At 45.6% G+C, this 25,322-nt stretch overlaps 1 protein-coding gene across 4 annotated transcripts in view; it reads right to left on the minus strand.

Moving 5' to 3' along the window:
• The window catches only part of PRX (periaxin), a 96,703-nt gene that overhangs the window by 14,918 nt on the left and 56,463 nt on the right, over positions 1-25,322 (minus strand). For 2 of the 4 annotated variants that reach the window (XM_077482313.1, XM_077482307.1), the window contains exons 2-4: positions 8,911-8,966; positions 7,828-7,929; positions 499-612 (exon numbers count right to left, since the gene is read on the minus strand). In XM_077482313.1, the coding sequence (XP_077338439.1) occupies positions 499-612; positions 7,828-7,929; positions 8,911-8,966 (272 nt within the window). The remainder of the gene's footprint in view (positions 1-498; positions 613-7,827; positions 7,930-8,910; positions 8,967-25,322) is intronic. The other 2 variants (XM_077482330.1, XM_077482322.1) reach the window with 1 other exon arrangement.

Here is a 25,322-nt window from a genome sequence, read left to right on the forward strand (position 1 = left end):
AATGGTGTGGGGGATATTTTCTTGGCACATTTTGGGCCCCTTAGTACCAACTGAGCATTGTTTAAATGCCACAGCTTACCTGAGTATTGTTGCTGACCATGTCCATCCCTTTATGACTACAGTGTACCCATCTTCTGATGGCTCCTTCCAGCAGGATAATGCACCATGTCACAAAGCTCAAATCATCTCACCACTGGTTTCTTGAACATGACAATGAGGTCACTGTACTCCAATGGCCTCCACACTCACCAGATCTCATCCAGTAGAGCACCTTTGGGATGTGGTGGAGATTCGCATCATGCCGACAAATCTGCAGCAACTGCGTGATGCTATCATGTCAATAGGGACCAAAACCTCTGTGGAATGTTTCCAGCACCGTGTTGAATCTATGCCATGAAGAATTAAGGCCTTTCTGTACACAATAGGGTCCAACCAGGTACTAGCAAGGTGTACCTAATAAAGTGGCAGAGTGTATATATAATATGTTTTCCCTCTCACCTCAGTGATGCTGATCTTAGTCTCCATCTTCGGTTCTTCTGTCTCTGCTGAGTTTCTTTGTCCTTTCAGTAGTAAAACTTTCTTTAGCTCCTCATGCAGCTTCTCTTTCTGTGCCTAAAAACAAGAACAGAAACAACAGTTTAGGCTTCCCATCATTCCACCATATTACTGAATAGAAGAGTATCCAGAAAATAATGTACACAGTTCAAGCTATGCTGTCTCACTTGAGGTTGGTTTTGTTTGTAGCACCAGTTCAACATAAAACAAGTAAACTAGTTAAAATAGTTGTAAAACAGGCAAACCTGTAAAGAAAGGCATACTTACCTGTTTCTGTTCTATCGGCAGTCTTGCACCTTTCACTCGTGGTGATGTAGAGGGAGGTAGAAGGAACCACCGAACATAAAGGAGAACCAGGCACCCAGAGGCGGCTCTAGACTTTGTGGGGTCTGAGGCAAAACTGAGACATGAGGCCCCATTCACGCCCATAATGGGGAAAATAATTCAGCAAAGCCAGCTTAAGTGAGACAGGGTTCTGAATGCTGCTTGAGCACAGCAGCTTTAAGGTCCCTCAAAACTGGGTTGTAAGAGAGAGGGGGGCTTAGAGAGAGGGGGTAAAAGAGAGAGAGAGAGAGGGGGCTGCAGAGAGAGGAGGGAGTGAGAGAGAGGAGGGCTGAGAGGGGGGAGTGTGAGAGAGGGGGGCTGAGAAAGAGAGGGTGGAGTGTGAGAGAGAGGGTGGAGTGTGAAAGAGAGGGGGGCTGAGAGAGAGGGGCGGAGTGAGAGAGAAGGGGGGCTGAGAGATGGGGTGAAGCGTGAGAGAGAGAGGGGTCTGAGAGACTGCGGCAGACTGTGAGAGAAAGGGGTGAGAGAGAGACGGGGACTGACAGAGGGGGTGAGTGTAAAAGAGAGGGAGTGAATGAGAGAGAGATGGGGTGAGACAGGGGGCTAAGACAGAGAGGAGGCTGAGAGACAGAGGTGTGGAGTGTGAGAGAGAGGGGAGTGAGAGAGAGGGGGCTGCTGAGAGAGGGGGGCTGAGAGAGAGGCAGAGAGAGGGGGCTGAGAGAGAGGGTGGAGTGTAAGAGAGAGGGTGGAGTGTTCGAGAGAGGGTGGAGTGTAAGAGAGAGGGGGCTGAGAGAGAGGGGTGGAGTGTGAGAGAGGGGGTGAGAGAAGGTGGCTGAGAGAGAGGGGTGGAGTGTGAGAGAGGGGGGGGTGAAAGAGAGAGGTGGCTGAGAGATGGGGCAGACCGTGAGAGAGGGGGGGAGAGAGAGAGTGTAAGAGAGAGGGTGGAGTGTGAGAGAGAGGGAGGCTGAGAGAAAGGGGTGGAGTGTGAGAGAAGGGGGTGAAAGAGAGAGGTGGCTGAGAGATGGGGCAGACCGTGAGAGAGGGGGGGAGAGAGAGAGTGGCGACTGACAGAGGGGGTGGATGAGAGGGAGAGAGGGGTGAGTGTAAAATAGAGGGAGTGAATGAGAGAGAGATGGGGTGAGAGAGAGAGAGGGGCTGAGACAGAGAGGGGGCTGAGAGACAGAGGGGTGGAGTGTGAGAGAGGGGGGAGTAAGAGAGAGGAGAGTTGAGAGAGAGAGTGGTAGAGAGAGAAGGGGGAGAAAAGGAAAGGGGTGAGAGAGAGAAAGTGGGTGTGAGAGGGAAAGGGGTGAGAAAGGGAAAGGGGGTGTGTATGAGAGAGGCAGTGATTGAAAGAGAGGGGGTGAGAGAGAGATGAGGTGACAGAGTGCGGGCGACTGAGAGAGAGGGGGCTGATAGGGGGACTGAGAGGGTGGTAGAGAGAGAGGCAGAGTGAAAGGGTATGAGAGAGGGAAAGGGGGTTAGAGGGAAATGGGGTGAGAGAGGGAAGGGGTGAGTGTAAGAGAGAGGGAGTGAGTGAAAGAGAGAGGGTGAGAGAGGGACTGAGAGAGAGAGAGGGACTTAGAGAACGGGGGCTGAGAGACAGGTAGGCTTGGAGGGGAGTCGAGAGAGAGGGTGGTGAAAGGGGGGGTAAGAGAAGAAAAGGGGCGTGAGAGAAAAGGGGGTGTGAGAGGGAAATAGGGTTAGAGAGGGAAGGGGGTAAGTATAAGAGAGAGGGGGTGAGTGAAAGAGAGGGTGTGCAGAGAGAGAGGGACTGAGAGAGAGGGGGGCTTAGAGAAAGGGGGCTGAGTAACAGGCGACTGAGAGAGAGAGGGGTGGAGTGTGAGAGAGAGAGGGGAGGCTGAGAGAGGGGTGAGTGTAAGAGAGAGGGGGTGAGAGGGGTGAAAGAGAGAGAGGGGACTGCTGAGAGAGGAGGGAGTGAGAGAGAGAGGGGGGAGTGTGAGAGAGGGGGCTGAGAAAGAGAGAGGGCTTATAGGGGGGGGTGGAGTGTGAGAGAGGGTGGAGTGTGAGAAAGAGGGGGTCTGAGAGAGAGGGGTGGAGTGTGAGAGAGGGGGGTAAGAAAGAAGGGGGGCTGAGAGATGGGGCAAAGTGTGAGAGAGGGGGTGAGAAAGTGAGTGGGCTGAGAGACGGCGGCAGGCTGTGAGAGAGGGGGGTGAGAGAGAGGGGGACTGACAGGGGGGTGGGTGAGAGGGGGTGAGTGTAAAAGAGAGTGAGTGAATGAGAGACAGATGGGGCGAGAGAGAGAGTGACTGAGACAGAGAGGGGGCTGAGAGACAGAGGGGTGGAGTGTGAGAGAGGGGGGCTGAGAGAGAGAGGGGGGTTGAGAGCGGGGGCTGTGAGAGAGGGCTGCTGAGAGGGGGAGTGAGAGAGAGGGGGTCTGAGAGAGGGGCTGAGAAGAGAGAGGGGGTGGAGTATGAGAGAGAGGGGGTGAGAGAGAGATGGGGTGAAAGAGAGAGGGAGGAAGTAAGAGGGGGATTGGGAGAGAGGGGGGAGAGAAATAGGGTCTGAGAGAGAGAAAGGGGGTTGTGAGGGGGGAGTGAGAGAGAGGGGGTGCCTGGGTGAGAGGGGGCAAAATGGGGTGGGGGTGAGAGAGAGAGAGAGAGAGAGAGAGGGAAGGCAAGAGACCATATAGCCCTGTCCCTATCTGCAGTCCCTCCTCCCCATGCAGCCTCTGTGTGTGGGTAGGTATGTGTAGGATGCCCGGTACCTGATAGCCAGCAGTGGGCAGTGCTCAGTCTCTTTCTTTATCCCAAGGTGCTCTCACTGCTCTGCTTCTTCCAGCAGCTCATTGGCAGCCTCCGCCTCCCATCCATCCTCTTCCTCCGGGCCCCAATGTTGATCTTGGAGCAGAGAGAGGAGGCTGGAGGAATCCAGGTTCTAGGAACGCTGGGGAGGCTGCACCCGCTCCTGCTCGTCTCTTCGGTGATCAGGCAGAGGGTGGATCTCTTCTCCCTCCCAGGCTCTCACAACTCTAAAATAGAGAGGAGATAAGGGCGCTCTGGTGGAGGAGGAAAGCTGGTCAGAGGGATGATAGTGATGAGGTGGCACTTCTGGCAGCACTTTGGTTAGAGGAGAAGCAACTCTGAAGATATAAAAAAAGGAAAAGAAAAGTGCCCTAAGTGCAGTATGCAAAATCCCTTTTTAAACCTTTGTGAACTTTATTAAATTTTGCATACTGCACTTAGAGGAGCCTTTCTTTTCTTTTTTCTCACAAGTCTATCTGCCCTCCTCGCTGTCCACCTTCCCCAAATTCCAGCGGCCTCATCGATGTTTGCTGCCATTCTCCTGCCAACAAACTCTCCAGGAAAACAACAGGGCTCAAGGGGCAGTGTGTTAGGCAAATTAGGCGACCGCGAGGCCCCTGTAAGCGTGAGGCCTTAAGCGACCGCCTAATTTGCCTAATTAATGAACCACCTCTGCAGGCACCCAACACTCCTAAAAGTGTTGGATGGAATTGATGCTCTAATACAAGCTTAGCTCTTCAAGGGAGTGAAGACTGGTGGCACGGTTGGCAGGACAGATATAAGTAGTATTCATTATTTTCTTTGCAGAAAGCACTTTTTAAAGTTTTTAGTCTAGTAATAGAGATGCTTTAATGTTCTGCCTATAAATGATCACCCCGAGATGACTGTTATTACATTTATTAGCCAGAGAAGCCTATTTTAACTTTGTTATTGATACCTGACATTCCATAACTTCATAGCTAAGGCTAACCATAATTCCTCTGGCCAATGAGATTGTCTTAGTGTCCAATGAAGGCACTCTCAATAGACAAGCTTGTAGCAATTGGGTAGAGCTTAGATTAAAGAAGCACAAAAAGTAATTTTCCCAGTAACAAAGGATAAAAAAGCATCTTGCGATTTCTGCGTCTTATACTTTCACCCATTTACAAAGACTGACAGGTTCATTTTCCAAATTAGGGCCGTTTCATAGCCACTCAGAGAAATGTGCAATGGAACTTTAGTGATCCTCACAAATGGTTTCGACAGGAAACATCAGGAATTTGACTTACAGGAAAAACGTCTTATGTTGATGTTACTCATAAGATAACTGGGCACAGGCTAGATCAGGAAACACAAGTAACGAGGGACTGGATAATTGGGTCAGAGGGGCTGAAGGTTTCTCAGAAAAATACTACCCATTCACTTCTAACCCTGTCCCATTTACTCACTTTACTGCATTTTCTAACTATTACAGAATATAATTTAGAAGTGAGGTTCTACATTGTACTATCTGAGAAGCTGGGCTTATAAGGAGCAGTCTTAACAATGTCTTCTTGTGATTTTCTTATTTACGTAAGGAATAGTCATTAGTTACAATAATGAGTTAATTTTCCCAAAGTCGAACTATGGACAGTAAAGCGCTTATATACATCTGCCACAATACCATCAATTTTGCAAGACTTACATACAGCAGGGCAGGGGCATTGCTAGCTCTACAAAAGATCTGGGGCTAGAGCCCATAGCAGTATAGTAAAGAAAGTCATACGCTTGGGCGGGCATACGCATGTATATACAGTAATATATGTGTGTGTGTGTGTATATATCCCCAGAGTGCCCCCCATTAAATCAGGGTCCCCAGAGAGCCCCCCCCTTACATCAGGGTCCCTAGAGAGCCCCTCCCTTACATCAGGGTCCCCAGAGAGCCTCCTCCTTACATCAGAGTCCACAGAGAGCCTCCTCCTTGCATCAGGGTCCCCAGAGAGCCTCCTCCTTGCATCAGGGTCCCCAGAGAGCCCTTCAATTGCATCAGGGTTCCCAGAGAGCCTCCCCTTACATCAGGGTCCTCAGAGAGCCTCCCCCTTAAAATCAGGGTCCCCAGAGAGCCTCCCCCCTGCAACAGGGTCCCCAGAGAGCCTCCCCCCTGCAACAGGGTCCCCAGAGAGCCTCCTCCTTAAAATCAGGGTCCCCAGAGAGCCTCCCCCTTAAATCGGGATCCCCAGAGAGCCTCCCCCTTAAAATCAGGGTCCCCAGAGAGCCTCCTACTTTCATCAGGGTCCCCAGAGAGCCTCCTCCTTACATCAGAGTCCACAGAGAGCCTCCTCCTTGCATCAGGGTCCCCAGAGAGCCTCCTCCTTGCATCAGGGTCCCCAGAGAGACCTTCAATTGCATCAGGGTTCCCAGAGAGCCTCCCCTTACATCAGGGTCCTCAGAGAGCCTCCCCCTTAAAATCAGGGTCCCCAGAGAGCCTCCCCCCTGCAACAGGGTCCCCAGAGAGCCTCCCCCCTGCAACAGGGTCCCCAGAGAGCCTCCTCCTTAAAATCAGGGTCCCCAGAGAGCCTCCCCCTTAAAACGGGATCCCCAGAGAGCCTCCCCCTTAAAATCAGGGTCCCCAGAGAGCCTCCTACTTTCATCAGGGTCCCCAGAGAGCCCCCATTTACATCAGGGTCCCCAGAGAGCCTCCTCTCCCCTTGGGGACCCCTGCAGAGACTCTGGGCCCCAAATTTGGAGGGCTATAGCCCCAAAAGCCACCCCCTAGCACAGACCCTCTCCAAATGCCAGGGTGTCTCAAGAGTATGCAGGACTTCTCTGAAACCTTTCCCTAGGCTTAGCCTGCCCTTTCATAACTAGTGGATGTCTGTCTCTGTTTCTGTACTCCTCACAGTGCTGGCATTCAAAAGTGATTTGGCAGGGGCTATATATAATTAAAGTCCAAGTCTGAGTCCAAGATGGCTTCCCAAATCTCAGAAAAGCTCTGCCCCCAATCAGACACATCTCCCCCAAGATCATACCTCCCACATTTTTGAGATAGGAATGAGGGACACCTATCAGCAAAAATATGCAGGTATAGGACACACCCCTGGCCAAGCCCCCTTAAAGGAGCATTGTACAAAAAACAAGATTGGTAATACCCACAAAATGCTTTTTATTTTACCACTACTATTCCTTTATATTGGCTTTTGAAATTTACAAATGCAACAATTCAGAAATCAGAAACACTTTTTGATCGATAAAAAGTGCATTTTATATACAGCTGTATAGATCAGACAAAAATGGAATGAGGGACAGAGGGACATTGCTCCAAATCAGGGACAGTCCCTCGAAATCAGGGACAGTTGGGAGCTATGCCCAAGATAACCACTGGGAACCCAGTGCAGAGGACAAGTCAGTTCTTTACAAGGTTGTTCTAGTGCCAGAGGTAAGCAGTGATCATGTGATAGCTGTGTTTACTTCTGGCAGCAAAACTGCGAATCGCAACCTCAAAGGGGCAGTTCTGGAGACAAGGTGAGCATTGCTGTGAAATCTTTTTTAATTTCTAATATTTCAGGATAATACATTTATTAATATTTTTTTTTACACTAGAGGTTTGCTATAAAGTTGTTGTAAGCCCTTACATACACCCAGTGAAGTGTCTGGCCTCAGATGATACACAGAGATGGGTCAAATCTACCTGTCTATATGCAGTCTTCTCTTCTCTACAGCTGTTCAAAGTTCAGAATTAATAAAGCTTCATAAAAAGGGGACGGGGAGCTGAAAACACACACACCAGAGCTTAGCGAGGAGAGCTGTGAGAACTGATTGGAAGGAAGGGACACACCCCCATTTACGCATCACGCTGGAACAGAGCTAAGGCTGTAAATTACAGGCTGTGTGCTGGAGATACTTCCTCCCAGATGAACGAATCAGCAGAAACTAGAATCTAGTGCTCTTAATTGAGACAAGTACACACTATAAAGTGATATGCTTTGTTCATATCTCATGTCTGAGGTTTACAACCACTTTAAGTACTTTTCGAGGCTCTGATTTGGAACAAGTATGCAGATCAGCAGACCAACTATTTAGTTGATATTAGCGACACATCACTTTTCCATTTCCACCGCCATTGTAACGTGCCTGGATTTCACTTGTGCGAGAAGTGCATTTCACCTTCTAACATAACACAGGATGTGAGCTGGAGTGATGACCCCAGTCTCTGCTACTTCAGCCTAACATCCCTTTCCCCTCCTTGCAATGAATGAGAGGAAATTCTCACCGCTCGATCTGCGTCTTTGATTTCCTCTAGGGACAGGTGGGGGCGACCGGCGGGGGGAGACCTCTGTTTTAGGGGGCTGAACTTCTCTTTTACAGTTGTTTGCTGTAGAAACAAAAATGATATACCATTAACAAGGCAGAACAGGGGAAATCAGTTCAAATTAATCCCAGAGAAAGAAAAGCATTATTTAATGGTACACAACATACTGTAGGTCTGTGTTGGTTTTTTGGTGTTGGTTTTTTGGTGGAACGTGGTATGTTGGTGATACCTTGGATTGGAACTTATGTTTTGATGGCACCATCTGCACCCTTTTATAAGTGGGTCTGATCACAGTATAGCAGGGGTAGGCAACCTGGGGCCCTCCAGCTGTTGCAGAATTACAAGTCCTATCATGCCTCTGGGAGTAATTGTACCTACCAGCCTTGCAATGCCTCATGGAAAACGTAGTTCCACAACAGCTGGAGGGCCCCAGGTTCCCTACCCCTGCAGTATAGAGTGCCCTGGATTTGTTGTTTTAATACCCTAAGTGTCGCTGTCACATTGCTACTGGAACCTCCATTTGTCAATGTATATTGTTCTAGGGCACCTTAGTGTCTATAGGAACAGATCCTGGCTTTATTCATAAGCGGGTTCATAGGGCAAAAGATGAACACCAAGCAATCACATTGACGTTTACTATAGACAAATTAGTTAAAATCAGTTAAAAGATGATTTCTGTATTGTTCACATCTTCACAGTTTTTTTTTACACAGGCACACTTGTATACAACTCTTTCCTTGGTATCTTTTCTACCATAGTTCAATTGTTATAGGATCTCACATGCCAAAGAGCCATTGATATGGGTCCACGTGTCAAGTGTCAGTGTACCATTGCTCTGGAATCTTCCAGTATCATTGTGCCATTATTGTTCTAAAAGTCCTATATGTCGATTCCCTAAAACCCAAAATGTGTCATTGTCCTAGGGTATATAATGGCAGTATATTTTTGTTATCATCACAAGTGACAAAAGCTTTGTGTCATTTAAAGGAGCAGCAATTCAGGTATAGTGAAAGGCAGCATGCATATGATAGAAAAAATACTTACTGTGGGTTCAGGCACTTTACTGACCACATGTCTTTCTAATCTTTCTTCCCCTACACCTAGGAAAAGAACAATCAGTCAGTATTGTATCTATTATTACTAAAATCATGACATTCTAATAATGCTTAGAGTCATAAAATGATTTCACATTATCTTCTTTTACAAAGACGGTCATGCCATTAACAACTTGTAATACCATCATTTACCTACATAAGACTATGTAGAGTCCTGCAGGACTATTATCCCATATTTACCAGCCTTTAACAACATAAGATTTAAGCTGCTACATAACATAATTTCAAGCTCTCCACCAAGCCCTCCTGCCATAGCATAAATGACAGGCAGGTAAAGGGACTGGCGTTTCCATAGTCCGAAGGCTCGATTTTAGTTCTTGTCTGTGTCCAATAGTAATAAAATCTTATCTCCACACTACGGAGCTCTGCTTCTTTCACCATGAAGGTATCCAGCATAGATGGTGAAACTCCCTCATTATGGACATGGAAGGACCAAGAAACAAAAACCCAAGAGATTTAAAAAAACTGGTTGGTAATTAGTTGCTAATTGGTTAATTAGCTTGACATCTTTATGTTCACAATTCTGACAAAACTGTCAAAAAGATGACAACAGTCAAGTAACAGACATGAAAAAGAGAAGACAAAGCAACCCAAGTGAGTATTTGATCAAAGTACATAACATAAGGCCCTATTGGCCATCCAACATAGAGGGTGTTAGAGACGGAGGCGTCTACTTAGTGGTCACAAAAACATATGAGCCATATCACCATTAGTTTGTCTCTGCTACCAAACTTAGCGGTAGTAATGAGCAAACACCACTGATTTGGGCAGAAAAACTAGAGCCCAGCAGGCATACAGACAAAGAAGACATGAAGCATTAAAACCAAACAAAAAGAATAAAAGAAAAGAAGCACTCTATTAAGATGTACTAGCAGTCATATATCAAATATCTCGGAGGATCAAGTCAAGTCTATAATATTTAGGACAGTTAAACTTTTCTCACAGGGACGGTAACTGTTGGTTGTGTGTTTGTGCAGGCCTAGTCTACATAATGAATCCAAGTGGCCCAAATCCCATACCATTTATTGTATATGTCCTTATATGTCGTTACCCACTCCTCTGCAGCCCTAATATCGTTCACAAGACGAATCCATTCTGTAAGGCTTGGAATTTGGCTGCTTTCCAGTAGATGGGGATCAATCTCCTAGCCGCATTCAGGAGGTGAGGTAGTACCGACTTTCGATAGAGGCTGAGAGGAATGGTGGGGACATGAAGGAGAAAACCCACTGGAGAGTCAGGGAGGTCTATGTTCAAGATGAGGTTTATTTGGGTTCTAATGTCCTGCCAATAAGGCTGTAACTTAGGGCAATCCCATCAAATGTGTAAAAATGAGCCCCTATGCCCGCAATCCCGCCAGAAAGCATCTGAGTAGGCTGGGTATATTTTAGCAAGTTTGGTGGGGACCCTATACCATCTAGTCATTACCTTAAACCTATTGCCTTGCATTTTCGTGTCAACAGAACTAGAGTAAGGTGGTATAAATGGTCAAGTTGCAGCTCAGTAAACTCATGTTGCAGGTCTCTTTCCCATTCTCAAATGTATATTGGCTTCCCCTTGGGTCCCAGCCCTAGTAGCATCTCATACAGGACAAATATGGAGTGCGGGATTGGATTGGCTGACATGCAAAGCTTCTCGGAGTGGAGGAGGTAGGCGAGCGTATGGCTTGAGGTAAACCACGTGCAAAATGTTGAAGCTGTCTATAACTCTAAGGGGAATCTACCATATTGAGCTCTAAGTGCCTCCAATGGGATTAATCTCTGGTCTTGGAAGAACCTACCACACCTCACCTCGCCATCCGCCGTCCAAGTATGGAAGAAAGACGGATGTTCCAGTATCTGTTTTTAATGGACTGGTCCTTCAAGAATTGAACAGAAGAAAATCCACAGATAGACAAATAGATGGATAGATAGGTAAATAAATGGACAATAGACACACAAACGTAACCATATAGTGATAGCAGAAAGCATGTGAGTAGATGAGTTCAAACCTCCATTTGCACAGTCACAGTTTCAAGCTCTTCTCTGAATGCTAGACTTCTGAAGATCAGGAGTGAGATTTGGTAATGTCAAGGACAAGAACAATGCATAGTTAGTCAGTACTGGGGAATCAGGCAATACTGGTGACTAATCCTTTGCCCCCTTCTTTTGGGCACAGCTTTGGGAGTTTAATTTCATTTTAAGGCAGGAGTCTCCAAACTTTTGAAACAAAGGGCCAGGTTACTGTCCTTCAGAATTAATTGGGAATAGAAATTGTTTGGGTGTCAGAGGGCGCAAACAATGAATTTTTGGTACAATTTTGTGAAAAAAATGTGGCAGTGGGGTCCCTTTCAGATATGGCACCTCATCCCCAATTATTTTAGAAAAAAAAATGGTACTTGGGAAGAAGGGGGATTATTATTGCGGTGCCTATTGTCTATTATTAATTAGGCACCCCTTCTTCCCAAGTACCATTTTTTTTTTTATAATGCATTTTTGGTATTAAGGGGAGGAATAGTGCACCCTCTTTGGTGTCGATGGGAGAAAAAATACCCCATCCTTGGTGTCAATGGGAGAAATAGTGTCCTGTCGTTGGTGTCGATGGGAGAAATAGGGCCCCATCGTTGGTATCAGAAATATGGGAGAAATACTGCTCCATTGCTGATACCAGTAGCAGGAATTATGCCCCATTATTTGTGTCAGTTGGAGGAATAGTGTCTCAAGGGCCGGATAAAGGCAAGCAAAAAGCCATAGTTTGGAGACCACTGCTTTAAGGGTTCCTGGCAGTCAATTGCTCTACTAAAACTCCACCAACTTTCATCTCAAGTCAGGTCCATTACAAAGGTTTCATGTTCTTTCATCAAATACCATTTTCCATTATGAAGGACACAATAGGAGGAGAAGTATACTGTCCTTGTTCAGTTTTATTAGGTGTTTCTACAGTGTAAGTGGAGAGTGTGAAAGCAAAAATCCTAATATGGACCACACAAACAAGTTCCCCTGTTAGAAACTTTCCTACTAGAACTGGAAACAAATCTACCCTTGAGCTGAGAACTGTAGGTTCAAACAATATAAAAGTGCCAAAGTATATATGGACAAGCAAAATGGAGGTGTAAGGAGATGTAAAATACATAATTCGTTAGGGATCCCATTGCATTCCTACCCAGGGGCGGACTGACCATTCAGCCACTCGGGCACTGCCCGAGGGCCCCGGGCCACTAGGGGGCCCCATCAGGGTTTCCAGCCTCAGTAAAACCAGGGACAGTATGTAAAAATCCTCTCCAGTACCTTCTTAGCCAAAAGAAACATGTCTGTGTATACTATGTGTACATGTATGTGTATACTGTGTGATTGTATACTGTGTGGCCCCATAATCTCTGATTACCTGGGGGCCCCATAATCTCCTATTGCCCGGGTGCCCCATGAGTTGTCAGTCCGCCTCTGTTCCTACCAACACCTTTGAATCTGTCCACTACTCCATTTACATGATTTATTGTAAAGATTAAATGTCCTACAATGGTAAATCAGTATGGCTTTTTGCTCAACATATATCTGCTACCTCTTATCACAGTGGCACATTAGGAGTGGGCACAAGTGATGGTTTCAGGAGATGTAAGATGTAAAGTACCCAAACTGGACACTACAGGCTAAGCAACTGAAAACATGGATTCTCAACCCTGGTAACGCTGGACCAATAATTAAAGGTGGTGCTCGCAGTGACTGCAATGGATATGCCATGCAAAACCAGCAGAGAGGAAGGAAGTTACCAGCTCTCCAAAGATACGTTTTCCAAATGTGAGAACACAATATGAGAAAGGGGACCTTGCAACATTGGCATTTTGACCTACGTGACATAATGGGGTAAATTTACTAAAACTGGAGAGTGCAAAATCTGGTGCAGCTGTTCATTGTAGCCAATCAGCTTCTAACTTCAACTTGTTCAATTAAACTTTGACAAACAAAAAAAATGGAAGCTGGTTGGTTTCGATGCAGAGCTGCCCCAGATTTTGCACTCTCCTGTTTTAGTAAATCGACCCCAATGTGTTTCTCACAATAAATTTTGGAGTGCTGGTGCCTTCCATATTTTCTTTAGGCCGGGTTCACACTAGCTGCGACCGCGACTCGCAGCAGGGATCCGGTGCGTCCCTGTTCTCCGCTTCAGGCGCGAATCAGGTCTGAATTTTTGCCTGAATTCGGACCTGAAACAGAGCCAAAGATGCAGAGGACCCTTTTCTAGTGTGGACCACAGCCGCCCCAGAGCTGTGTGAACTGACTCCACTGAGAGTCGGTCACAGTCTCCTGTCATGCGAATTCGGTGCGAAGAAACCTGCATGCACTTTGCATATGTGCAGGGCTGGACTGAGACAAAAATTTGGCCCTGGACTTCATCCAGACCAGCCTACTTTAATTTTGTAAACAAGCACAAAAACAGTATATAAAACTATACGTAATTGTGCAAAAAAAAAAAAAACATAAGTAGCATAACATAAGGAGTCCTCACTAACCTCTTATTATTTCACTTATTCTCCTCTGTATTTTTCTCATCTTTCTCACATCACTGTGTGAAGTTGAGGGCAAGCCCGTGCAGCCATTACTCTGTCACTGAAACCGGCCCACTGAGCCATCGGCCCACCGGGAAACTCCCTGTAGTCCCAATGCCCAGTACATGCCTGCATATGTGTTCTTTCTTTCTTTCGGAGAGACGAAATCAGCAGGGTAGAACAGCAACTAGTCCACATTTACAGCATTACAGTGATTGGATTACTTCAGGTTATTATTTGACAATCACTCATTCTGTAAATCCAGAGCAGAATCCCTCATCTTCTAATGGGTTAGACGTGGGCCTGGCTATTTTAAGAAACAAGCTCTGAATGCCTGAGGACATATGGACACCTGCCTCCCTCACTCTGGGGTCTCCGACATAGGGATCAAGAGCAGGGCGTGATCATGTTGGACAGTGCAAAGAATTCCTGCACAAGGAATGCCTACTGAATGAGCTATAAAAACACGTGCATGTGTTATGATATACAGTATAGGGGACTATTTACTAAAGGCAAATAGGCTGTTCACTACAGCAGTGAATTTGTACTTTGCAAGGGAATCTACCCTTTGAATGAAGAGAAGCTCTACTGACATCATCCAATCATGTGTAAGCAAAAAACCTTTTTTTTTAAAATAAAGTTCCTTATATGTGATTGGGTATTCTTTGCAAAGTGAATTTTCACCACATTTACTAGGCAAAGGGAAAATTCCCTTGCAATGTGCAAATTCCCTTGCCAAGTGAAGTGAACAGCCTATTTGCCTTTAGTATATCAACTCCATAAAGTCACAAAATAGAAAAAGGCCACAAAACATAAATGACAAGTTGCTTATACAAAAGAAAATAACATTTCTAGATAGATTTCTTGAAGTTACAAGAACTTTTTGGAACTATGTAGATTTAAAATGTCACTAAACCCACATCATAAAAAAACTATCAATAAATGATGTATTACATGCTGTTCATACTCACTCAGTCTCTATGAGATTCGTTTTCTGTATTCTGCAATAATCCTGGTTGATCCTGCTGTTCTCTATCCCCCCCTTTTGATCATGTCCCCAATGCAGTTGGGAATTTTGAAGAGTAGAGTTGGCAGCTTCTGCACATGCTCAGTTTTCAGAGAGTTTCTATGCTGAGCATTTTCTCCCTATTAAATATGAGCAGCCCATATGACTATAGAGTCACACATGTGGGTGTATACACAGTGGTAAATGATACTCCACTCCCTCCCTCCCCCTACATGCCCACTAACCAGCTAAACACAATGGGGGTGGGATATTACATGCAGATTAATGGAGGCCTTACCTCCCTCTTATTCTAAGACACAGGCTAGAGGGGCGTGACACAGCCTGTGAGTGGCAGAAATCTGCCCACACCATGTTATTGCCAAAAAATAACAAAAATTTGATCTCAATTATACACTATATTACCAAAAGTATTGGGACACCTGCCTTTAAACGCACATGAACTTTAATGGCATCCCAGTCTTGGTCCGTAGGGTTCGGAGTTGGCCCACCCTTTCAGCCCAAAAGTGTTCTCTCAGGTTGAGGTCAGGACTCTGTGCAGGCCAGTCAAGTTCCTCCACCCCAACCTCGCTCATCCATGTCTTTATGGACCTTGCTTTGTGCACTGGTGTATAGTCATGTTGGAACAGGAAGGGGCCATCCCCAAACTGTTCCCACAAAGTTGGGAGCATGAAATTGTCCAAAATATCTTGATAGGCTGATGCCTTAAGAGTTCCCTTCACTGGAACTAAGGAGCTAAGCCCAACCCCTGAGAAACAACCCCACACCATAATCCCTCCTCCACCAAATTATTTCGACCAGTCCTGCCCTCAACCCGATAGAACACCTTTGGGATGAATTAGAACGGAGACTGCGAGCCAGGCCTTTCCGTCCACATCAGGGCCTGACCTCACAAATGTGCTTCTGGAAGAATGGTCAAATATTCCCATAGACACACTCCTAAACCTTGTGGACAGCCTTCCCAGAAGAGGTGAAGCTGTTATAACTGCAAAGGGTGGGCCAACTCAATATTGAACCCTATGTGCATGTAAAGGTAGGTGTCCCAATACTTTTGGTAATATAGTGTATATTTGTATGACAATTTAAAACAGTTTATTCATATCAATTGTTTACTTTTACTCTGTATTCCAAAGGCAATTTTGTTTTATTTTCACCTGCAGCAGAGGACAAGAAGTTCCTCCTGCTTATAATTCCCTGCAGACAGGCTGGGAGAGAGCTGGGTGATGCGACAGCTGTATATCAATTAGGAAAAAGGTCCTTTTTTTTATTAAAATAATACAGTGCCATCATCCATATAAAGAAATAGAAGGGGCAATGTAAATTAAACAGTGTGTCTTTAGTATCACTTTAATCGCTTCCCAACCCCCCTCATGCAGATATACTGCGGCAGAAGGGCACGTACAGGCAGAATCACGTACCTGTACATTGTCCTTTAAGTGGCGGGTTGTGGCCGCGCATGCGCCCACCGGGAGCTTCATGAGCGCAATCGCGGGTCCCGTGGACTCGATGTCCGCGGGGATACCCGCGATCGAATACGTATCGGCCTAAACTGAGGAAAAAAATTTTTTTTATATATTTTTGGGGGGTATTTCTTATAGCAAAAAGTAAAAAATAATGTGTTTTTTTTTTTAAATTGTCGCATTTTTTTGTTTATAGCTTAAAAAATAAAACCTGCAAAGGTGATCAAATACCTCCAAAAGAAAGCTCTATTCGTGGGAAAAAAAGGACGTCAATTTTGTTTGGGAGACACATCGCACGACCGCGCAATTGTCAGTTAAAGCGGCGCAGTGCCAAATCGCAAAAAACGCTCTGGTCTTTGGCCAGCAAAATGGTCCGGGACTTAAGTGGTTAAGATGTTAAAATGAGGAGGCTACCTGCAGCACAAAAGTCCAAATGCAAAAATAACAAAGAGACAAAAATAATATGCTCAGAATAAATTTGGGGACGAAAGCTATTGGCTAGTGGCCTCTACCTAATCCCGTCATACACGTTTGACGTCACCTCGTTCAGAACGATCGGAAATTCCAACAAATTTGTGCGACCGTGTGTATGCAAGACTAGTTTCGGCCAAAGTCCGTCAGAAAAAATCTGACGGATTTTGTGGTCGGAATGTCTGACCGTGTGTACAGGGCATTAAAGTGATCCATTTGGGTAATACAGCTGTTGTCCTCATTTGAAATTGCTTTGTATGGTGGGCTTCTTTGGCCCCCATCTCTATCCCCAGCACATACCTGCCTTCCCGTCCTCTAAATCTACAGAAGAATGCTGTTTTAAACTTTATAGTTCTCAGTATGGGCTGGTTCGAAGGTAAAGCCTAATTTCTTTGCAGCGCAGTGTCAATGCACATTAATGGGAATTTAGCAAAACTGGAGCAGTTGTGCATAGAAACCATTGAGCTTCTATCTTCCATTTTTCAAAGCTTAACTGGACAAGCTGATGATGGAAGCTGATTGGTTGCTATGCACAGCTGCTCCAGACTGTGCCTGCTCCAGTTTTGATAAATTCCTCCCAACCATTTGTTAATTAGCACTGCGGTGAGTTGCAGTACAGGTGTGTTGTGGTGGTGCATTCCTAACAAGCTTTGCTTTGTGTGGACCACTGGAGTAAGCAAGCTCTTACACTGACTTTAGAAAACACCTTAAAAGCCAAAGTTTAGGTGAGCAGATAAAAGTATAAATATGTGGACAGTCTTATCTTCCAAAAAGTTTGTAACCCTATCCAGCCCCTTTTGTGATTCATGCACCTCTGCCAGACAGCACAGCCAGGATGGGGACATTTGCTCTGTTAGGCAGCCCATAGATGGATCAGTTTTTTTCCATTCAACCAGTAAGGTGAACAAAAAACAAACTGACCCTATTTCCCCCATCCATAAATTTAAGGTGTGGAACTGGGGACACAAACAGAGGTGAGTATATCAATTCTACTATTTAAATTCTTTAAGTGACTGACAGGTGTGCTTTAAAGTGGTTGTAAACCCCAAGCTAAGAAGTGTTAGCCCTGCCCCAGCCAGTGTGGAACATCTTGAGAAGGAGACCTCAGTAGACCTCAGATATTTTTAGATTTGGCGGGATTCTGCTAAGGTGGTCATGGGAAGTGTTTGGAAGACCAAACCGGGAGCCAAAACCGCACAGCCAAGCACCCATCCTGCACGGGGCTACTACCGCGGACACAGGGCTGCACCTCGCGGTGTCATTTGTGCACCGGGAGCGGTATTGGTGCTGTAGGCCACCGTGAGGCAGCAAAAACGAACGGGCGCCATCTTGGGGCCTGCAGGCAGGCCGCCTCACGCCACACACCACCGCCGGAACCAAGGCACCCCGGAGCCCATCCACACAGGGCCGTAAGCCGAGACCTCCGGGCAGGCCCCGAGCGGCCGTGGATTGTCGCCGGCGAGCCCCCTCTATGCACCGGGGGCGGTGTTGGTAACGCAGGCCGCCGCGAGGCAGTGTACACTGACGGGAGCCATCTTGGGGCCTACAGCCAGGCCACTCCACGCTACACACCGCCACCAGAAACAAGGCATCCAGGAAGCCCATCACACAGGGCCGAAAACCGTGACCTCCGGGCGGAACCCGAACACCCAGCGACCGCTGCCGGTGAGCCCTAGACTGCGGCCAGGACCCGCCGGAGTGCAAGCCACGTCTTGGGCCTACAACCTTGGCACACATTGAGTACCACAGAGCTCACCCCACCCCCCCCTCATAGCTGAAGTTACCTGGCACCTTGTCCCCCCCAGAGACTTATACATTGGGGAGTACCCCTTGACACCTCACCTTGCAAGCCCTGGGACACTTAGGGGTCAAGAGCTGACTGTGGGACAACAAGAGCCAGCAGGCCTACAGACAAGAAGCCAGCGGCCATCTTGCTACACCCAGCTTACTTATCCCACTTCTAAACCTACCTGGAATAGCTTGATCCGGCTGTTCAGAACACAAAAGGATCACAACAAATATTGAACATAAGGTACACCCCACTCAGTCACTAGACTGCCACATACTCTAAGACTTGGCAATAGGGGCAGTGGCTTGGTGCATAGCCTATATGTTGATGCTGTAAAAAAAACCCTGGTGACCTGGGGACCTGAGAAGTGAAAACAGATCACTCTGACTATGTCAACGCAATCACAGAGAAGTACACATAACCATACCCTGCGCTCTCTGGGGACCCCACAGAGCAAAACATCATCTGCAAACCTAAGCAAATTTAAATACTCAGGCAGCGGTAAAAATACCAAAAAAGCACCCCCACAGAGCAACAGTATCATAGAAGACATGGAGGACGATGAGGTCTCTCTACCAGCCTCTGAAGACTCAACTACTGGCGCTAATAAGACTGAACACCAGCTTACCTATGCGGCCATGACTGACATTGTGGAAGACCAAGCCACAGAAAAGATGTAGTCTATAGGGCTCTATTTGTTTTAGCTTCTCCTTGGGGGAGGTGTCAAAGGAAGAAGATGTGGGACTAATGGGGACTACTTGTATCCCATTTGCATGGGATGCTGGACACAGGCAAAACATCCTAAAAGGTGTAGGCTCCCTGACTCAGCTATTACTCTCCTATGCTTTCTGTATTGCTTGTAACCTTAAGAATTGTGTTGCTAACACTGGGACAACCAAAGGATGTATATATATATATATATATATATATATATATATATATATATATATATATATATATATAAAATTATCGGTGTTCAGTAAATAGTTAAAGTGCTTTCATTGTGTGGGCTCTTCCTTCTCCTAAGTTCAAGATGGGGATGTCCTCTGGAATGTGATGGTGCTGACTAGGCTGCTATTGGGGTCCATTGCTGTAAGGCATGAAAGTATGAGACAGACTGCTTGGGGGTGTTGGTTAGGCCAGGTCAGGAATCTCCCAGGGTGTGATTGGCAGGATGCAGCAGTTACTATAGGGTGGTCCCAAGCTCATAGCACCCTGGTAGAAGTAGGAAACCAACCTATCTCTGCACAGGAATGGGTTAAAATGATTACTTGTTCTCCTAGACTAGGAAGGAGCAGCAACATACTGATAAGTCATCAGCTATGCTTGTCTGCAGTCAGCACATGTACATGTAGTAGAGTCTGAATGGCTCTTAATGCTGCGCCTCTCTCTTCCAGAGTACTGCTGTACAGAGGTTGACAGAAGGTTGATATAACGACAGGCTCATGCTTCTATGCTAGCTTTATGTAAAAAAAAAAATTGTGATATATAACCTGGACTGTAGCTGAATAATGCTTTGGAATGTCTTCATTTGTTACTGCTGTATTATCCTTCTACCATGTGGACATGGTTAAACTGAATGTTCATTAATGCAGAAGTGCAGCAGCCATCTTTAAGGAGACCATCTTATCTATGGAATGTCTCCAGTGCAGGGGGCAGCCATCTTGGCTGCATCTGATTCAACCCTGGTAGCGGTGATTGACTTATGCGACAGGGAAAGGTGAAAGAGCATCTGCAAGCCTGGTGAGATCAAACTGTACTGGAGAGCAGTCCTGCCACTTGTGAGGAAGGAAAAGAGGGACTGTCTCATAACAAACTAAAGTGAGACATCACAGGAACTTCAATCCCTGTCTGACTTAAGCTACTGTACTAGTTCCTCTGTGGTCTCCTGGGAACTGTTGTGCTTTCTTCAAGGGCCCCTGACTTTGCTGGCCAACAGCTTTTTTTTATCAATCACTGGCCAGTGGGATAAGACAGGGACTGTTATAGCAAGTTAGGACTGTCTTTATATACTGTTTCTAGGTAAATGCAGTTCAGTTTTGTTAAATACTGTTAGTCAGAATACTGTAGGTGTTTAAACATCCCGCCGCCGGGTACGCACAAGGCAGTAGGAGAGAAGCCAGGTGGACAGAGCCAGGCTGCAGCATGCTCCAACAACAGAAATTGCCATCTTTCTTTTCCCAGCTCAGGCTGCACGGCAACTCTGCCTCTGCACGTCATCGCCAGAGACTGCAATCTCGTTGGCTGCCGCTAGCTCCTCCTCCGCTCCTCTCCGCTCCAACCACTGCCGCACACATAACAGAAGTGGGTAGGCTTGGGGCATAGTGCTCACCCTTTTTTTGAAGCCAATTAGAGCCTCAGGCTCTAATCATCCGCTTCTTAACCCCCCCCCCCATTGAAATCCATGCATGTAGATTAGGGCCCGGGCGCATGGATCGGGGGGGGGGGGGGGCGTCGCCCCTAATGAGCAGTCCCCCACTATTGATAACGTTTTGATTGTATCTTAGGCCAAAATATAAAACATCCCTCAAAGGGTACCCTTTATGTAACCCTTACATATTAAGGTGTACTTTAGCTTAGATTTTCTTTTATGCTTTTTTCTTAGTCTTCTTTAAATACTTAATATTTGAATAAATTGGATTGGTTGAGATTGGAATTTATTTTTTTTAGCAATGCTTGGCCTACATTGGAGCTCATCTGAAGTCAATTAGAATTCTAACCAAATGCTAAACTAATACTTAGAAAGCAGTTTTCAAGTGTAGCTCCCTGGCGTTTAGTCAGGGAGCAACTCACCAAATTCCTTGTCAGGAGTAGCTACTGTAGATAGTTGTTGGAGATCCATTAATTTCTCCCTAATTTTGGCCTTGTTGTACTTTTCTCTTCAGCCACTAGGTGGCCGGGCACTTACATAGTTAGTCAGGTTGAAAAAAGACACAAGTCCATCTAGTTCAACCACAAAAAAAATAATAATAATATCATACAATCCCAAATACCCAATTCTATACCCACAGTTGATCCAGAGGAAGGCAAAAAACCCCAGCAGTGCATGATCCAATTTTCTAAAGCAGGGGAAAAAATTCCTTGGTGGCATTAGATGCAAGAAGGTCCTTCCATGGTCAAGTTAAGGCTATATGGGGTATCTCAGCCAATCAGCAGGGGTTTTCTTGAATCCCTTGGCCTGCTATATATTCGGATCAAGCCAGGTGATCTATGTTCTGTGCCACCCGAACTGCCATCTGGGTGGACGTGTTTAGTCTGCCTCAGGCTGCTAGGCCAGAGATTGGGCCTATCCCAGGGGCATCTGGCTGCCAGGCTTCTGAGGACCTATCCAAAAGTAAGAGGGCAGCGCAGGGTTGGGACTGCGGCTTGCAGCCCAACCAAAAGTGACGGTTCTGCCTGTCAGAGAACCTTTCGTGGTCAGAGGTAGAAGGGAAGCTATCGCCGCTAAGGGACCAACCACATTTACCAGGGACCACAGTGAATAACTGAAGCAAGTACCGGAGCAATAGTCTCACCGAACAGGCATGGTAGAAAATCAGGAAACTTCAGGCGGTGATCATGTCAGGGACCCAACCAGCGGAGGTGACGCTTGGAGAGCAGCCTAAAGGGACTGAGCTGGTCAGCAGGGGTAAAGCTTGAAAGTTATCTGGAGGGCCAAGCTATGGACCCATCAGGGAAGCGTGGGTGACGCTTGAGGGAGATATCACTGCAAAAGCCTTGAGGAGCTCATGGGATTCAGAGTAAGTGAATCAGAAAGCCCAGTGAGAGACTAGGAGCTCAAGGGGCTGAAGAGATACAAGTAGACATTGTAGTGAAGCTGTTGAACTTTGTGTTAGGAACTGTTGAAGAACTGTTGCCATAGGAGACAGCAAACTTGCACTTGCAGAAGTGGTACCTTGATGGGGCCTTTCCCTGTACAGCTGTCTTCCTATTGAAATTATAACTACTTAAGGGTGACCTTCTTTCCCTTGCAAAATATAAAAAAAGACTGTTAAAAGAAATCCAAGAAGTGTCTGGCACCCTATGACTTTTACCACCTTTGCGTCCACTGTGTCTCACGACCCACTACATATTGAAGGATGTCAGTGGTCTGTGGCCTCAAAGGTTCCCATTAGACTGAAAGAGGTTGGAGAATCTGTTACACAAGCATGTACTAAAAATTAAACAGTTAACAGGTGGTTTGTTATATAGCTTCTTGGAGGTTTATTGTTTCAGGAAATTGCCCAGTGGTAAAGACAGGGAGGAAATCTTCTGCGCAGCCATAACTTTCTATAATGGCCCCACCAGACTCCAACACACATCCTCGTCATCAACCCAGGAGGGCTCTTGGGGCCCATTCAGAACTGTGTGCTGTGCTAAATTGAGGCATATTACGCCATGCTGTGCATGATGCGTTGCAGTATCCCTAATTTAGAATGGCACCAAAATTCACGGCTACAGTAGGAGGCAATACATGTGCCATATGTTGTTACGGGCTGCAATAAAAAAAGACTCATGTCCATTTTTTTTGTAAATCAGGGTAAAAAACGAATTGAAAATAAGTGTGCTTCCTTGCTTAGAAACCTAGCAAAACAGACCTTCACGTAGGCATAAAGGTTTCCCCATAATCTTCATCCAACTCCCCCCCCCCCCCCCCCCCCAGTCTATTAGGAAATCACAGCTTTTTTGGAGGAGTGAGTGCTATATTTATTTATATTTATCTATATTTATTTATTTATTTATTTAGTGGTACTTACTCCTACCTTATTCCTCATCTAGATGAAGATGGGGTCACCTAGCCAACTAGGATAACGTCACACATCCCAGAAGACTAAGGAGGGTAGGATGGAGTGCTGGCAGGGGCAGCTAGTGAGATATATAAGCAAAAATAATGATAGAAGTCCAGTTAGTATTTAGAAGCATTTCCTTCTGGATCCAGACCTGTATTAAAGGTTCTGGTCAGTGTTGATAGTGGCAGCCAGCTCAGGAGAGCAGAAGAGACTCTATAGTAATGAGAAGAAGGAAGAGAGCAGCACCGCTCTAAGCGTAATATGTTAGTTTAAAAAGCTTTAATTTGCTTTAAAAGTAAACTCACATTTGAGCAGTGGTATACAGGCATTGGTTTTATGGTTCTGTTAGCTGTCCTGAGTGTACCCTCGGTTCCAGCTGGGCAGCGGTGATGGTTCAGTCCCCGGCCACTCAGGTGGTGTCCATAGCCCGAGGCTGGAGGATATCACACCAGAGCATGTCAGCTGCCATGTCAGGCGCTTGAGAACAGGTGGCATGGCTTGAGCGCTCGTGTTCGGAGCATGCGTGTTCTTTCATCAGGACCAAAAGACTACAGGACCAGCAGGCCGCCATCTCGCCGAGATGGTGGCATGGAGGATCTAAAGCCATGAGAAGAATTGGCTATGTGGAAGGCAGCACTGGACTTCGTAGGCTGGTGGGTACCTTTTCCAAAAATCAGCAGCTACAGTATTTGTAGCTGCTGACTTTTAATTTTCACACGTTCTGTAAAGATCCTTTTTAATGCACAAAAATGAGTTGCATTAATTTACGTGTGGTTTACTAAAGGCAAATAGACTGTGGAAATTGCAGGGTGCAGTTGCTCCCGAGCTTAGTAAATAAGGTAAAGCTTCACTTTGCAAAGAGTACCCAATCACATGCTAGGAAAAAAAAAAAAAGCATTTTTGCTTGCACATGGTTGGATGATGGGAGTCAGCAGAGCTTTTGCTCATTTACTAAGCTCTGGAGCAACTGTGGTTGCAGAGTGTGCAGTCTATTTGCCTTTAGTAAATCCACCCTATAGTGTAAATGGACCCTTACTAGGCTTGTGCAATTCGTTTCGTAACTAATCGAAATTCGGCCGAATTTTGCATCTTTCGGACATTCGGATGCATCCGAATGTCCGAATAAAAAAATAACAAATTACAACGAATACGAAATAAATATAACGAATGAATTCGAATAAATTTGACATGATTCGAAATTATTTCAACCGCATTCGAAATTATTTCAACTGCATTCGAAATTATTTCAACTGCATTCTACATTATTTCAACCACATTCGAAAATATTTTGTGACCCGACTTTAGGGCCATGTATCTCGGGGTCACTTGGTGCTAGACACTTCAAATTTGGATATGTTGTAGTGCTAGTACGATTGTGTTTGCATACCAAATTTGGGGTTTCTAGCTATAAGTGACCCCGAGATATGTATCCCCAAAATCGGGTCGCAAAATGTTATTAGTTATTAGAGCAGAGAATAACATTTTGCGACCCGATTTTGGGGCCACATATCTCAGGGTCACTTATAGCTAGAAACCCCAAATTTGGTATGCAAACACAATAGTACTAGCACTACAAAATATCCAAATTTGGAGTTTCTAGCACCAAGTGACCCCGAGATACATGGCCCTAAAGTCGGGTCACAAAATATTTTCGAATGTGGTTGAAATAATGTCGAATCATGTTGAAATCATTTCGAATTCGGTAGAAATATTTTCGAATTTGGTTGAAATATTTTCGAATGTGGCCGATTTTTCGAATTCGGTAGAAAACTAAACGAAATCCGAAAACGAATTTAAGGAAGTTAACGAATATAACTAAACGAAATTAATGAATTAACGAATTAAAACGAAAACGAAAACGAAACTAAACAAATTTTTTCCTTTTGCACATGTCTAACCCTTACATTTTCTGGAAGAAGATGAAAGGTTTATTTCACATCATCTGTCTCATTACCAAATGATAGGAAGGCTTTATTAAAATGCTTGCCAAATGCCTACATATGCTCAGTAAACGCCTCGGGCATTACGCTAACATTTTGCCACTTTACCAAGTATTGTCAGTATATTGCCTAAATTCTATTGTGACTAGAGGTCATTGATGCTTACATATCCAGACCACATTTAGAAATATCAGTGTGCTTCACCTGACTCTATGACACATTTTTCAGTTTGATATGGGTGTCTAGAACTAGGAACGCACACAGGTGTGCATTCCTAGATCTTTGCTGCAACATGTTATGTTTTCATGGCACATTGTGATAGGGCATTAGGCTATTTAAAAAAAAAAAAATGTTCGTTGCACGTTTAGCATA

The sequence above is a fragment of the Lithobates pipiens genome, unplaced genomic scaffold (genome assembly GCF_037356315.1).
Source record: "Lithobates pipiens isolate NorthernLeopardFrog02 unplaced genomic scaffold, aLitPip1_a1.2 Scaffold_1, whole genome shotgun sequence".
In the NCBI taxonomy this organism is placed as follows: domain Eukaryota; kingdom Metazoa; phylum Chordata; class Amphibia; order Anura; family Ranidae; genus Lithobates; species Lithobates pipiens.